Source organism: Paroedura picta, chromosome 5 (genome assembly GCF_049243985.1).
Source record: "Paroedura picta isolate Pp20150507F chromosome 5, Ppicta_v3.0, whole genome shotgun sequence".
Taxonomy (NCBI): domain Eukaryota; kingdom Metazoa; phylum Chordata; class Lepidosauria; order Squamata; family Gekkonidae; genus Paroedura; species Paroedura picta.
In genome coordinates this window covers 47,047,352-47,061,701 of record NC_135373.1, presented here as the reverse complement: position 1 = coordinate 47,061,701, position 14,350 = coordinate 47,047,352, and the positions used below count along the sequence as shown (strand labels likewise).

Here is a 14,350-nt window from a genome sequence, read left to right as displayed (position 1 = left end):
TGTATAGTTAGCTCAGCCTCCTTTGGCAGCCATTTTGTGGCTTGGCCTCCTGTGGCAGCCATTTTGTGGTGGTTCAGCGTCTGTGGCAGCCATTTTGTGTTTTGCTTGGCCTTCTGTGGCAGCCATTTTGTGATTATATCCACACCACATCAGAATTTCAGATCTCACTGCAGGTTCAAAAAGAGCGAGGACCCCTGTGTTAGGAGCTTAGAGACATGGATTCAAATGTTTAGTCAGCTGTGAAGATCACTAGGTGCTTGGGCCAGCTACAGGTTCTAAACGTAACCTTACCTCACACAGTAGTTGTGATAAAATATGGAAGGGAGAACCATATATGCCTTTAGCCTCTTGGAAGAAGGCAAAAATAAGACTTTTCTGTCTTGGCTTTGCATAAATCTCTCACTTCCACATATTCATTATTTCCATTTAATTTTATTTCAATTATACTCTGCCTTTCTCCCGACTGGGGGCCCAAAGCAGCTTACATTATTCTGTCATCATAGAATCATAATGTTGGAAGAGGCACTACAAGGCATTTAGTCCAACCCTCAGCCTAAAGCATTCAGGATAAATATCTGTTCAGCTGCTGCTTGAAGACTGCCAGTTGGGGGAAGCTCACCACCTCCTGGGCAGCTGATTTAACTGCTGAACTATTTTGACTGTGAAATTTCCACACACACCCGATACATTTGCCAGTACCATTCTATATGTAATTTAAACCCATGACTGTGAGACCTATCCTCTGCTGCCAACAGGAGTGGTGTCCTGCCCTCCTTCAAGTGGCAACCTTTCAAATACCTGAGAGAACAATCATGTCCCTCTCATCCTTCTCTTTTCCAGGCTGCACATTCCCAGGTCCCTCAGCCTTTCCTCATAGGACTTGGACCCTCTCTTCTGCACCCTCTCAATTTTGTCCACATCCTTTTTGAAATGAGTGCAGTCTGATCGATGTGGTATATAGCAGGACTGTGATCTTCTGGAGTGTTTGCTACTCCCCCTAAATTGGTGTCATCTGCAGGTTTAATTAGTAGTCCCTTCACTCCTTTATACAGATCGATAAAACAATGTTGAAAAAGTACTGGACCCAGTACTGAGCCCTGTAGCACCCCACTCCTCACCCCCCTCTGATCTGATGAAATTCCATTGGGAACTATTATTTTAGAGATAACAATCTCTAAACAGAGGAAAGGGGGCATCCCAATTCCAAACTATTTGGCCGGTGTCAGCATGCTGTCTTCAAGGTTTTCAAGAACTGTCCACAGACGAGTGCTTCAGATGCACTATCCAAATAAATGCCATTGCAAGTGAGTTCCGGATGTATGTGTGTCAGTTTTCTTCCAAATGCTCCTTCCTTGCACCGGATGCTGTTGAATTTCTTATCCTTGCTGGTTGAATACGATCTCTGTCTATTGCCTCCCTTGTGTTTGTGTTTGTCCTTTGTGTTTGTTTCTGCACCATAAGGATGTCAGAGGGGACTTGCTGGATCAGGCCAGTGGCTCACACAGTTGTCAGCCGGTTGCCTAGAGAGCCAGCCAACAGGGCTTACAGGCTGAGGCTTTCCTTTGATATTGCCTCTTGACACTGATATTCAGAAGCTCGTTGACTGTGAATGTACAGGGTCCCTTTCGTCCTCATTTTATTTATTTATTTATTTGTAGCCCTCCTTTCTTACTGAGACTTGAGAGTAGTTACCACTGAAGGACTTCCACATCCTGCAGTGTTCTCTCACAGTGATTTTCGTAATTTAACTACTGATCAAATATAAAAATACTTCCTGTTGCCCCTCTTGAATCTCTTGCCCACCAACTCCACTGAGGGTTCCTTAGGAGAGACTTGGTTTTCCTCAAGAGAAACTCCCCAGTGAAATTAATGCATTTTCTGCATTATTGTTGTCCGTTAGTTAAAATGGAATGAAAAAATAATTAAGACCAAGAGGTATGCAACAGGACTATCTAAAATTGTGTACGTTTACCCCACTTTTCAGCTAAAATTGGCTCCCAGAGCATGCAACAGGAACATCTAAAAACATGTGTGTGTGTTTACCCCACTTTTCAGCCAAAATTAGCTCCCAGAGCAGATCACAGGATGAGGAGATACAGCTAATAAATGAAGCCAGCTTTCTCATTCTGTCAACCAGAGCCAAGATGACTGAAAAACAGGGACTTGATCTTTCTTCTCTGTGCTATTTCACTATAAGTGCTTGAGCAATGTGACTGATGGGGGGGGGGGGAGTGTGGGAGGAGGAGGCCCCGATGAGGCAAGAGGAAACTGCTCTGCTAATGAGGAGGCATGTGATGTCAGTGGGAGGAATTCCTCTAACCATTATTCCAACTGTACTGTTCCTTCTGCCACTTAGCAAGTTTAAAGGGTGCTTTTAAAATTGATGCCTGTACGAGATGCTAGAATTTGCTTACGTGTGTCTGTGGGGGGTAGATAATCTAAAAGAGTGCTTTTTGTTTGTTTGTTTGCTTAGTACTTGGTGCTGGATGTACTGAGCATATTCACGCCAAGTCCTGCCTCAGTGTTGGTTCTGCAGCCAGAATAAATTATGCAGATGTGTCTTATCAACTCATCCAGAGTAATGTTTTTGTTTCAGAGAACCTCGCACCCCCCCCCCTTCGGCAAGGGCTCCATTGAAAGATCTTGTCTGCCTGGGATTAACCCACAACTCACTAAGATGGCTGCAAAATTTTGTGCAACATTAATTAAATTATATGTAAAATAAATACAAATTCCTAAATGATTTTAAACAAATTTAACCATTTCTTATAATTTTATTAATTTTCACAAAATATTATTTCTACTTAGGTAATATTCTTCCTTCTTAGCTGTCTTTAAAGAATTTGTTTAAATCTTTTCTCCTATCCTTAGTTATTTTCAGGCTTATTCTTTTCCCCTCTGTTTAGGAGTAGTTATTGCATTAAAACTCATTTGAACTATTTGTAGTTTTAATTATATGGTAAATAAGTTTTTTATATTCAATTTTGTATTTCTATTTTTGTATTACAATGTTTTTGTGAGCTACAACAGAACTCAAAAGGACTGATTGGCTGTTTTAGCAAAGAATTACCATACTGCATAATATGGATATTATGACACAGTTAACTAATTTGCCACTAATTTACTTTTGCCTTCTATCTTTACTCTTATGATCCTTGTTCCATTTTGTCTGAGGAAGAGTTCATGCTTTTGAAAACTCATGCTTTGTTGATCTTCATTGTGCTATTGGACCCAATTTTTGTTTTGCTACTTCAGACCAACACAGCTACCCAGTTGAATCTGGCTAGACAGCCGCAATGAATGAACTTGACTTTACTTGACATACCAGATCTTATTTTCACATCACCTGCCTACATCACATCACATCACCTGATGTCTAGAAAGAAGAAGAAGAGTTGGTTTTTATATGCCGCTTTTCTCTACCCAGCTTACAGTCACCTTCCCTTTCCTCTCCCCACAACAGACACCCTGTGGGGTGGGTGAGGCTGAGAGAGCCCTGATATCACTGCCCGGTCAGAACAGTTTTATCAGTGCTGTGGTGAGCCCAAGGTCACCCAGCTGGCTGCATGTGGGGGAGTGCAGAATCAAACCCAGCATGCCAGATTAGAAGTCTGCACTCCTAACCACTACTTATTTTTTTCAATTAAAAAAATCTGAACAATGAGTTTTGGGATGCAGATTTCTGTATGAGTTAATAAATGGCTTGTTTGACATAGTTGCAGGTGACTAGGATGAAGTCAGCCCTAGGATGAAGTCACCCCACCCCTCATGCTTCTCCTTTCTCCTTCCTTCCAGGTAATGTTCACGGAAGAAGATGTGAAGTTCTACCTCGCAGAGCTGGCGCTGGGACTTGGTCACTTGCATCGCTTGGGCATCGTCTACAGAGACCTTAAACCAGAGAAGTATGAACAGTTTGCAGGCTTCCACTGTGAGGTTTAGGGGTGTCTGCAAACATCCCTGGAAAGAGGGGGGTGAAATGTGTGTTTGGCTCTGGGGGTGGAAGCACTTTTGAGGCTGTAGGGTGGCTCCAAAAAGTACAGAGCTCTGCCTGAAGCTTCTGGAGGCCAGGGGTGGTCAGGAGGAATGTCCAGCTGTGTGGCGCACTGCCATTTGGACATCGCTGCAAAGCAAAATTAGCACAGCTGGTGATGAAAAGACTAGCCCCAAACCTTATTCTGAAAAATCCCAGATTGGCTCCCACAAATAATTCCCAGTTTGCTGGACTTTGAGCATTCAGATGTTGCAACTAACTGGGATTTGGTTTAACAAAATTAGGATTTAATTGAGGTGTCAGAATGCAGAACGAGGAAGGGATGTGAACCGCAGTTTGGCACCCTAATCTGTTCCCATCTATCTTGGAGACCTCTGTGCCTTCACATTTACTGTCTCTTCCCCTTAGCATCCTCCTGGATGACGAAGGACACATCAAACTCACAGGTAAGGTATCGCCCTACACGTTAACACTCTTGTAGAGGCTTCCGGTAGTCTTGTACTGTTGCTGCCAAACAGATGTATGATTTGCTTTGTTGTTCTCTTCTGCTCTGCCCCTTTAACCCCACTTGTAGATTTTGGTTTGAGTAAAGAAGCCATAGACCGTGAGAAAAAGGCGTATTCCTTCTGTGGGACTGTGGAGTACATGGCACCAGAAGTGGTGAATCGTCAGGGCCATACCCAGAGTGCGGACTGGTGGTCATATGGAGTCTTGATGGTATGGGTAGTAGATTGTTGTGTCAAAACTCTGCTTTGGGTGAAAACTACATGCAAATGTTGGGTAGGACGGGCATTAACTGAATCAGCGCTGCTGTCTTGTAGTAATTCCAGATAAGTCCTATCTGCAGACGTGACCTGGGTAGATTTTGGAAGCTGAGCAGGGTCAGCCTTGGTTAGTATTTGGATGGGAGAGTTCTAAGGAAAACGAGGGTCCTGACATGGAGGCAGGCAATGGCAAACTACCTCCAAATGTCTCTGGCTACGCTGCACACATTCCCATGCAATAAATAAATAAATGTCCCATCTGTGCCAAAATTGAACAATCTATTCCAGCATCAGCTTTCGTGAGTCAGCATGCACTCAAAGCAGATGCACGGAATGTACAGCCATAGCAGGTAGATTTCTACTTGAATGTTCAAGCAACACGGAAAAGTGGGAAGCAGGGAGACAGGCAGGCCAGTTAGAAACAACATTGAAGAAAATTTGGTGCATTTAGTGTGGGTGAGGAGTGTCATGGCACTCTGTTCAGGCTCCTAAGTCAACTCGCTCCTGGCAGGATGATTTGAGCTTTGACCCTCATCAACTGAAAGTTTTATCAGTGAAAACAAGAGTTGGGACGAAGATTGAAACTTTAGTCAGTTACCATAACAAGGAATGGAAAGCATGAAGCTGGATGGGTTTTCTAACAAGTAATAGCTTTTCCTCATTTGACTGCAAGTTGGGACTTATCTTCCAGTATCTCAAAGGCAACCCACCTTGGAGTTTTCCTAATACAATGAAATTGGGTTAAGCAACTGAAACAAAAGCTCAGTTCTTGATCGTTGGCAAGGTGTATGATAGGCTGTCACAGGACAGCTGTTCTGACTTGCTGGTTCTAACACTTTATGTAGCCATTCTCTTTTCGAGCTGGCATTCTTTGGAGAACTTACAAGTCTGAATGGACAATAGTTAGCGAGGTGGGCTATGAAAAAGCCAGCAATATTCGTGTTCTTCCTTGCAAGAAAGAAAATAAAAATCAAATTTCCAAATCCAGTGACATGAGCTTTGACTCCGAGCTTGTACTCTGGGAAAAAAAGTTTGTTGGTTTTTAAGGTGCTACTAGATTTTAATTTTGTTCTAGTGCTGCAGACTAACAGAGCTACCCACCTGACACACTTGGAAAGCAATCTGCCCATGAGTTGGCTCAGATGGTGTTGTGTGTTCTTATCATTCTTTTAAAACTTGAGCTTTATATATACCAGTACTTCTGGCCTAGTGTTTTTTCTAACCATCCGGCATCATGATCTAATAGAATATTGGTTATCTATGGCTTGCTGTCATATCAAATCAAGGCTTGCAAATCCATGTCAAATCATGATCACCAGCTTGGCTTTGGTAGCTGAAGACTCTGGTGGGAAAAAATCACAAAAGAACAATCTGGACTCAGAATCTGAAGCAAGATAATTGATTGAAGCTGATGGCTGTTAAGAGTCAAGCGCTGTCACTCAAAGAGCTGAACACAATTCCCTTTCAGCTTTATAACCTGGTACAAAGAAGAGATTGGTGGTTGTTAGGTTGTATCAAGTTGTTTCTGACTCGGGGTGACTTTCTGCACAAAGGCCCGCTATCCAACTCTGTCTGCAGTCATTCCTTAAAGTTTTGGTAAGGTCAGTCCACTTACATCTTTGATTCTATCCATCTCTCTTCTTCTTTGCCTACCTCTTCTTTTGCTTCCTTCAGTCTTACCAAGCAGAATCATTTTTCCAAATCCATCATTTGCAAAAGATTTTTTCTTTTTTTGGCCACACTGTGTGACTTAGAGAGGGTTTGCAGAGGTCAACAAAATGGCAGTTCTGTGCCTGGGCAAACTGACACAGGAACAGTGTTACAACAAGCAACTTCTGTGATCTCTCAGGAACTATGCGTTTTATCTATAACTTTGCAGCATCTTTCTACTTATAGGTAATTCCTTCTTGACCAAACTTTTCAAACAACCTGACCAACGTTTTAACCAGGCCGGGGCCAGTCTGTTTTATTTCTACATGATAATGATAAACTGTGACTTGCTAATTCAGTCATCCCACCAAACCACCCTTAAAACTTGCTTAACCACAGTTTGACAAGGTGTCTGGACCGAGCCACTGAGGCACGGGGCTGCACATTCTTGAATTACTGGAGAAAGGTTTAGCCTTCTGTTGCATCTTTTGAGGTATTACATTTTGCCTTTTAACCCAATAGGATCCTTAAGGTGGCTGAAAGCACAATACAGTAAATTCCTGTCTCCAGGAAGTTAATTCCCGATTAAAGCAGAATAGAATACTGCAGTGTTCTTTAATTTTGTAATTCAGTTTTAGCGCAATGTTGTACTGTGTTAATAGCGTTTTTTTTAAATCTGTAATCTGCCTTGCATTTGAGTGAGAAGGGAGAATGGTTAATGAAGTCAACTCTGTCGCTGGTGTACTAAAAATAGGCCCCAGGATCTGACTCTCACGGACCTTGACCTCTTGTTTGTTGTTTCCAGTTTGAGATGCTGACGGGGTCCCTGCCATTCCAAGGAAAAGACCGCAAGGAAACAATGATGCTCATTCTCAAGTAAGTAAGGACACTTGCCTGGCTGCCTGGAGACTTTGCCTTGGTTTTACAGTGCCACCCTAAGCCTACTTACACACTTCTAAGTCACTGAAATCAATGGTCTTAGAGGGGTGTAAATTGACTCAGGGTAGCCCTGTTAGTCACTGGTCAACAGCTTGTTTTGCCTGACGGCTCTTCTCAACATTTTTTTTTGCTTTGCAAAAGGGTGTGGGAGGTGAAGAGCTGAACCCCCATCAACGCCTCATCACATATGTCGTTCCCCCATACTTCCGTTCTCTTAGGCAGTTGGTGAGGGGCACAGATAGCATGACTCGAGGGGTGCGGGGATGGCACTTGCCCATTGCTCATTTGAATGCAAACCAAATCAAAGCCTTTGTTGGCATATGTGTAAAAAGTACACTATAGGGGAACAATAAACAAAAGACCCTACTGTAATATAAACAAAGTAAACAAGAGCAAATATCATACTTTAGAATGAGATAGGGCGTGTTCACGACACCTTATTGCAAACATAGACTCCTTGTATTTGCTGTCTTGAAGAGACTGCATTCGAATTCATAAAACGCAGACTGCTTGACGTAGAACTGCAAGAATTTAGGTGTAAAGCCAGAAGTAGCTACTCTGAATGACAAACTGCTTGACTTCTCTGGGGGCAGGGGGAAAAGCTTCTTGCACCAGAGGAAGTTGGGCACAACGGTGCTGTGGGGTCCAGCCCCAGGCCTCCTGGAGCACAGCTGCAAAGACCAGGGCATCCAAGTCAGCAAGCAGAAGAACTGTTGGCATTGCAGGAAGCTCCTGCACACCAAGAAAAAGCATCACTGTGAGCAGCATAGGTCAGGGGGTGCCAGCCTGCTGTTCTAACAGGTCTAGTTGTGTGCTGTTTAAGTGCCACGGAGCATGCTTTCCATGGCCGAGCACTGTGATAAGGCCGCGTGCCAGAAGCTGACAGTGCTCCAGGAAGGTGGTGATGCCTGAGTTTGTCTCCCTCCCTTCCTCGTAGCCGAGTACACAAGCATTTATTTATTTGTTCTTTGTTTGCTTGTCTTCTAGAGCAAAGCTGGGCATGCCCCAGTTTCTGAGTTCCGAAGCACAAAGTCTCCTGCGAGCACTTTTCAAGAGGAACCCGGCCAACCGGTTAGGTGAGATGCCTTTGAGTAGATGCATCCAGGCGCCTCTGGAGCCGCAGTGCTGATCCAGCCTCAGATGTGGAGTTGGAGGCTTTCTTCAAAGCTTTCGTGTGTGACACAGCTCTGAGGAAACTAATATTTAAAATTGGCAATACCCAGGGAATTTGAGGGGGGTGGAGTTTGTGATAGAACATTCACGCTTTAGAGTGTAATTAGGCAAAGGTTCCTGTGCGTGGCCTGACGGGATATTGCAAAACTGTCTTGGCAAAGAGATCCCAGGTTGGCCAGTGGGGCAGAGCCCATTGTTTTGTGTACAGCAGTTCCCAGGCTTGGTCCTCAGAAACTCTAGTTAATATAAACCAGGTAGAAGATGGTGTGACAGTCCTTCACCTGAGATGATGGAGAGCTGCTGTCAATACTGAGTACAGCTCTGAGCTTGATAAACCTAACAGTTGTCTTAGTATAAAGCGGGTTCATCTGGAACTGAAACTAGTGCCTTCCTTTCCAGGAAAGAGCACATGGGTATAAATGGAATACATTACAGCTATGATTGCTGGGGTGGGGGGAAGTACAGTATGTCTTGGGTAGTATGGGAAGCTCTATTAATCCTTAAGGCAGGTTGTAATTCTCTACCATCAAGATGGGTTGGAAATTTAGAATATACAGCACAGCAGTGCCGGTTTGGCAGGTTTGTCTTGGGGGCAATAAATGGTCTCCTGTCCATGGAATAGAGTTTGCATGTTCCTTGCTGCTTTCTGTTCTTGTTACAGTAACAGCAGACATAAAATACATGCAAATCAAATATATTTGTGTATCCACTTTTGGAAGAAATTTGATTTTGGCCACATGTGTGGAGGAAGGAAACAGAATTTTCTTCCCCTTGAAATATAACACTAGGAGGCTGACTAATGAAATTGGCCATGATCCAGGGGAGCCGTCATGTGCAGGGGCGGCAGACCTAGGCTGTGATCCATAAAGAGCCTTTGAATGCTTATTGCTGGTGGGCAAATGGCCCTGGAGGCCTCTTGCCTGCCATGCCCTGCTTATAAGCTTCCCAGAAACATCTTGTTGGCGAAACCGAAATGCAACAGACTTAGGCATGCATCTGTTTCTCAGATGAGCACTAGGATTTTGCACGTGCTGAAGTCAGCCGTCCACTTCCAGATTCTGCTGTGCTTCATTTGTGTGTCACGGCACAGAAGAGGCAGTCCTCTGTTGCACACCGTTGTGCATTTAGATCTGTTCTAAAACCGCATGCTTATGTCGTAGGTTCGGGTCCTGATGGCGTAGAAGAAATCAAGCGTCACCCGTTTTATTCCACCATTGACTGGAATGTGAGTACTGGCCTTTGACTCTGTTTCATGTTTTAGCCCTGGAAGATCAATGCCACAGGCTGCTAACTGGACATTTCAAATAACCAGTGATTTGGGGAAATATTGATAAGAGTACAGTTTGTGTTTATATGAAAAAGCTGATCAAAACTTCAGCCAAGGTGATTAGGACCTTTGAGACACAAGTCCTTTAAGACAGTGGTCCCCAACCTGCGGGCCGCGGCCCGGTGCCGGGCCGCAAAGGCCATGGCACCGGGCCGCGGCTCCCTCTCCCCGCCCCGCCCCCGCAGTAAAAAACTTCCCAGGCCGCAAGCTTGCGGCCCGGGAAGCTTCTTACTGCGGGAGGTGGGGAGAGGGAATCAGGGCCGGGCCGCGCCTGTGCGGGCCACGCCCGCTCGGCCCGATCCGCGGGCGCGGCCCGGGCGCGGCTCGCGGGCGCGGCTCGGGTGCGGCCCGATCCGCGGGTGCGGCGTGGGCGCGGCCCGCAGGCGCGGCCAGATCCGCGGGCGTGGCCCGCACGGGCGCGGTCCGCGGGGGCGCGGCCCGATGCCCTGCCGGTCCCCAGCCTCGGAAAGGTTGGGGACCACTGCTTTAAGACTTGAAAGTATTTATGATTTGCTTAGTGTAGACAGGCTATGAATGTGGATACATAATGCCTGTTTTCAGATGATGCCTCTTAACTGGACCGTTTTGCGAATAAGTGCAGTTATTAATGACACCATGGATTTGAGTTATCAGGGGACCCTAAGTTGCTTCTCATAGAAATTTTGAAGGATCCTATTGGAATCTGTTGGCATTGAACCAGTCACAGCTGTGACTTGTAGCGAAGCTATACATGGCTGTATAGGAAAATCAGGGGATCCAAATGGGGCTTCCAATGTTGAGGGGATATCATTTGTGTTAGGAATTAGCTGATGGGCCCATAAAAATGATCACAGCAGAGTTTGGTATTTTCACTGTGAGTCTGATCTGATTTTACACAAAGCCAGTTTTTTGTTCATGGCACTATTGTCACTCTGCCCTATTACATTGTCATTTTGGCCAAATCTTCTCTGAGATGGTATAGCTGTCTGGCTTGCACCTCTTCACACTGGGCTTGTGTGACTGAACAATCCTACCATATGCAGAAAACTAGACTATTGTGAGAGCAGCTTAGGCTAGGCCTCTAATGCATGGACCCGCTGGTCTTCTGTGTGTGGGGAAGGGGTCCTCTCTCTATATAGGAAAGCATTCTGCTATCCCAGGAGCCTCTAGCTTGAAATGGCTCAGCCAGACATAGCATTACACCTCAGAGAGAACAAGACCACTGAGATTTCCACCATTCTTGGGCTGCATCCTGACGTTGTTGGGTGTTGTGCTCTCATTGCACTATGGCAGTAATCTGTAAGTGGGTCAGCTTGTCCACACTAGGAAAATCCACTTGCTAATGATTACTCTAGGAAAGCAGCTGTGCAGCATCCACTGCTGTGTGGGATCCGCCTTAGCATTTGTCCTTTGATTAAAGCGAATGCCTCTACTGTCCCTTTTTCTCTCCACAGAAGCTCTACAGGCGAGAAATCAAGCCCCCTTTCAAGCCTGCTGTGGGCCAAGCAGATGACACCTTTTATTTTGACAAAGAGTTTACTTCCCGCACACCCAAAGGTTGGTTTGCTTCTTTTCAGAGGCTCTGCAAATTGACTTTGAAGTCACTTCAGTCATGTGAAGTGGGCTGATCCCCCAAAGTTTGAGCACCCAGGCTGTCAAAACCCCAAGTCCACCCTCTTCTTGGTTAGAAAAGAGTTAGGCTTGACTTTTCAAGAAAATGGAAATTGTATTCAATGTGGGGCCTGGTGGCTGGCTTCTCAGTTACACTTAATGTTCAGTTGCCAAATTGGAAACTTCTCCATGTCCTCTCCTATATTAAAACTCCCTGTGGTGGAAAAGGGTTCTGGCGTACCCTTTTCACAAAATCAGTATATCAGGGGTTCTTGATAGTGGGGGGATATTTGATCATTCAGTGCCCAGCCGGCACTGCAGGTAATGGAATTGCCCAGTGAAAGCTGTATCAGGTGAGGGACCCTGATTCTTTTGTTCCTGTTCAAATGCCTCCAGTCACAGGTAGACTCTAAGAGCAATGGCCCCATTGTCTGCTTTTTCTCTGTCTTAGAGAGCTGCTTTGGGGAAGGGAACGTGAAGCTGCTTGTTTTGGCCTGATGTGTATTCTTTTGTTCCCCATTCCAGACTCCCCTGGGATGCCACCTAGCGCAGGGGCCCACCTCCTCTTCCGTGGGTTCAGTTTTGTGGCAGCTGGGTTGATGGAGGATGAGAAGGTCAGGTCTCCACCTGTACCTCTACACTCTGTGGTGCAGGTAAGAAAGGGGTGCCTTTGAAAGGGTCACAAGTTGTCATGCTGGCTCCAGAGCTGTAGCTGCCTCCTTCTTTTCTCTGGGCTATGTCCTGACAATAATACATGGGCAGAATGTCATGGTGCTTTCTTCAAGGCCCACTGATCTTCCGAAGATGCTGCTCCGGGGAATCCCCTGGGAATAGCTTGGGGGCAAATCAGAAGTCTTCAGTGGAAGGAAGGACATGGCAAAGGTCACCATCTTGCTCTTATTTGTTTGTTTGTTTTTGATGCCTCCCCTCACTGCGACGTCTCGGGGCGGTGTACATGGAACAGCAGAACTAGTACATTTAAAAAATCTGTAACAGTGGGTCGCTGTTAAATAAAATGCTAAGAGGTAAGTGGGCAGAGAGTGGGCGTGGCCTGTCCGAGGCAGGGCCCCGCCTCGCACAGGCCCTGCCCACTCCCGCCCACCCAGCCGGCTAGGGGCTCTCTGCTGCCATTGTCAGCAGAGTTTGTCCCTGGATGCTCCCCAGGACACATGTAAGTGCCCTGGGGGTGGGTGGAAGGGGAGTTTCCCAAGGGCTGCTTCCTACGATGCCGCCGGTGCCGGAGGAGGGGGCTTCTGATCACCCCTTGGCCTGCGGAGGCCTCTCATTGCAGCAAGAGCACTTCCCGGGCCACAGGGACCCTCCCGCGGCTGCACCGCCCTAGGGGGTGAGCTCTCCACTCCCTTTAGCCTGGGAAACGCTTTCACCGCAGCAACAGCATTTCCTGGGTCAAAGGGAGCCTCCCATGGCAGCGCCACCAGTGGGGATGGAGCTCTCCACTCCTTTTAGCTCAGTAAATGCTCTCGCCACAGAGACAGCGCTTCCCAGGCCAAAGGGAGCCTTCCACGGCAGCACCAGCAGAGGGGGGAGAGCTCTCCACTCCATTTAGCCCGGCTTGCTTGACAAGGGGCTGGGATGACTGAGGCCCCTGGTGCCAGTCTCAACCAAAAGCCTGGCAGAACAGATATGTTTTGCAGGCCCTCCGGAATTGTTTTGAGTTCCAGTAGGGCCTTAATTTTGTTGTGGAGCTCGTTCCATCAGGTTGAGGCTTTTGAGATTCTCTGGACAGATGGTCTTTTGTATTCTTTTCCCCTGCTCCCCCTGGTTGGAAAGGTACTAGGTGGGCGTTGGGCACAAGGGACTCACTGCATTCTAATCGCCCCTTTCTAGCCCCAACAGTTTTGATTTGCAGACCTGCTACTCCTGTCTAAAAAGTGTTACATTCCCCTCAAGCTTGCTTTGGATCTCCTCCATCAGGGTCCCTCAGGCATCAGGAGGTCGCTACACTTTGGCTGACAGCAAGGCTCCAGAACCCTTCCACTTAGTTCTCTCTCCCTTCTGGTGTGCTTTTACACTCTGGAAAACTCTCTCACAATTTCTAAGCATGGAAATGGGAGCACTTTGCCAGATGAGTTAAGGATAGGTGTCCAAGGCTTTCTTCCTGCCTCTTGATCCTGGTTCTTGAATACCTTTTGTCTCTTAAGGGCTCAGGACTAGCCGCTTCCTTGAAGGTGCATTTGACCACAATATTGGCTTCCCATGATTCTGTAGAAGGCTGTTTTTGTTTCTTCACACCATACCTCAAGACAGTTCCTCAAGGCCCACTCCATTCTGTGTCCCCAAAGTCCCAATGTGTGGTTTAATGGTCCTCAGTACGGTCACGACCAATGTTGTGTCCCCCTTTGAGCCACTTGACAACTGTTCTCCCTCTCCCCACCCTCCCTCCGGGGTTGCATTCTCTTTGTGAGCACTTCTGCTGTGGGGGGGGGGGGGGTTCCACCCTTAGGGACGATCCACTGTTTTTTCAGTTTTTCCCAAACAAAGTTATTTTCTGATCTGATTTCAAGATCTTACCCAGGTTTTCCTCTGCTGATCACTTGACACAATCTGTCTTGTTGCCTCCACCCACCCACCCCAGCGGAAAAAGTGCTGCATGGGTTAGATGCTCAAAAAGCTTTATTGTTTTCCTTACATCTCATAAGGTATTTTCAAAAGTGTCATTCTTTATTCATCTGCTTTGTTGGCCCTGGGATGAGTTCCATTGCTGGTGACCGGTTCAGACTATTAGACTGTGCTTTGAGCATGCCGGTGCCCCTTGCCCTCTGTCTTTTTGAGCACGTTCCACCGGAGTGCAAGCCTCTTCAGCGGGAATCCCATTGCTAGGGGTCTTTGAGTCTGCTACATAGTCATCTACGAGTACATTCATTTGGCACTCTACAGTTGATGTGATTCCCCCAG

The 14,350-nt window shown here is 46.3% G+C and overlaps 1 protein-coding gene across 5 annotated transcripts in view; it reads left to right on the top strand.

Moving 5' to 3' along the window:
- The window catches only part of RPS6KA1 (ribosomal protein S6 kinase A1), an 87,532-nt gene that overhangs the window by 60,408 nt on the left and 12,774 nt on the right, over positions 1-14,350 (top strand). For all 5 annotated transcript variants that reach the window (XM_077337720.1, XM_077337716.1, XM_077337717.1 and 2 more), the window contains 8 exons: positions 3,796-3,902; positions 4,400-4,437; positions 4,566-4,708; positions 7,211-7,281; positions 8,332-8,420; positions 9,678-9,742; positions 11,278-11,380; positions 11,960-12,087. In XM_077337720.1, the coding sequence (XP_077193835.1) occupies positions 3,796-3,902; positions 4,400-4,437; positions 4,566-4,708; positions 7,211-7,281; positions 8,332-8,420; positions 9,678-9,742; positions 11,278-11,380; positions 11,960-12,087 (744 nt within the window). The remainder of the gene's footprint in view (positions 1-3,795; positions 3,903-4,399; positions 4,438-4,565; positions 4,709-7,210; positions 7,282-8,331; positions 8,421-9,677; positions 9,743-11,277; positions 11,381-11,959; positions 12,088-14,350) is intronic.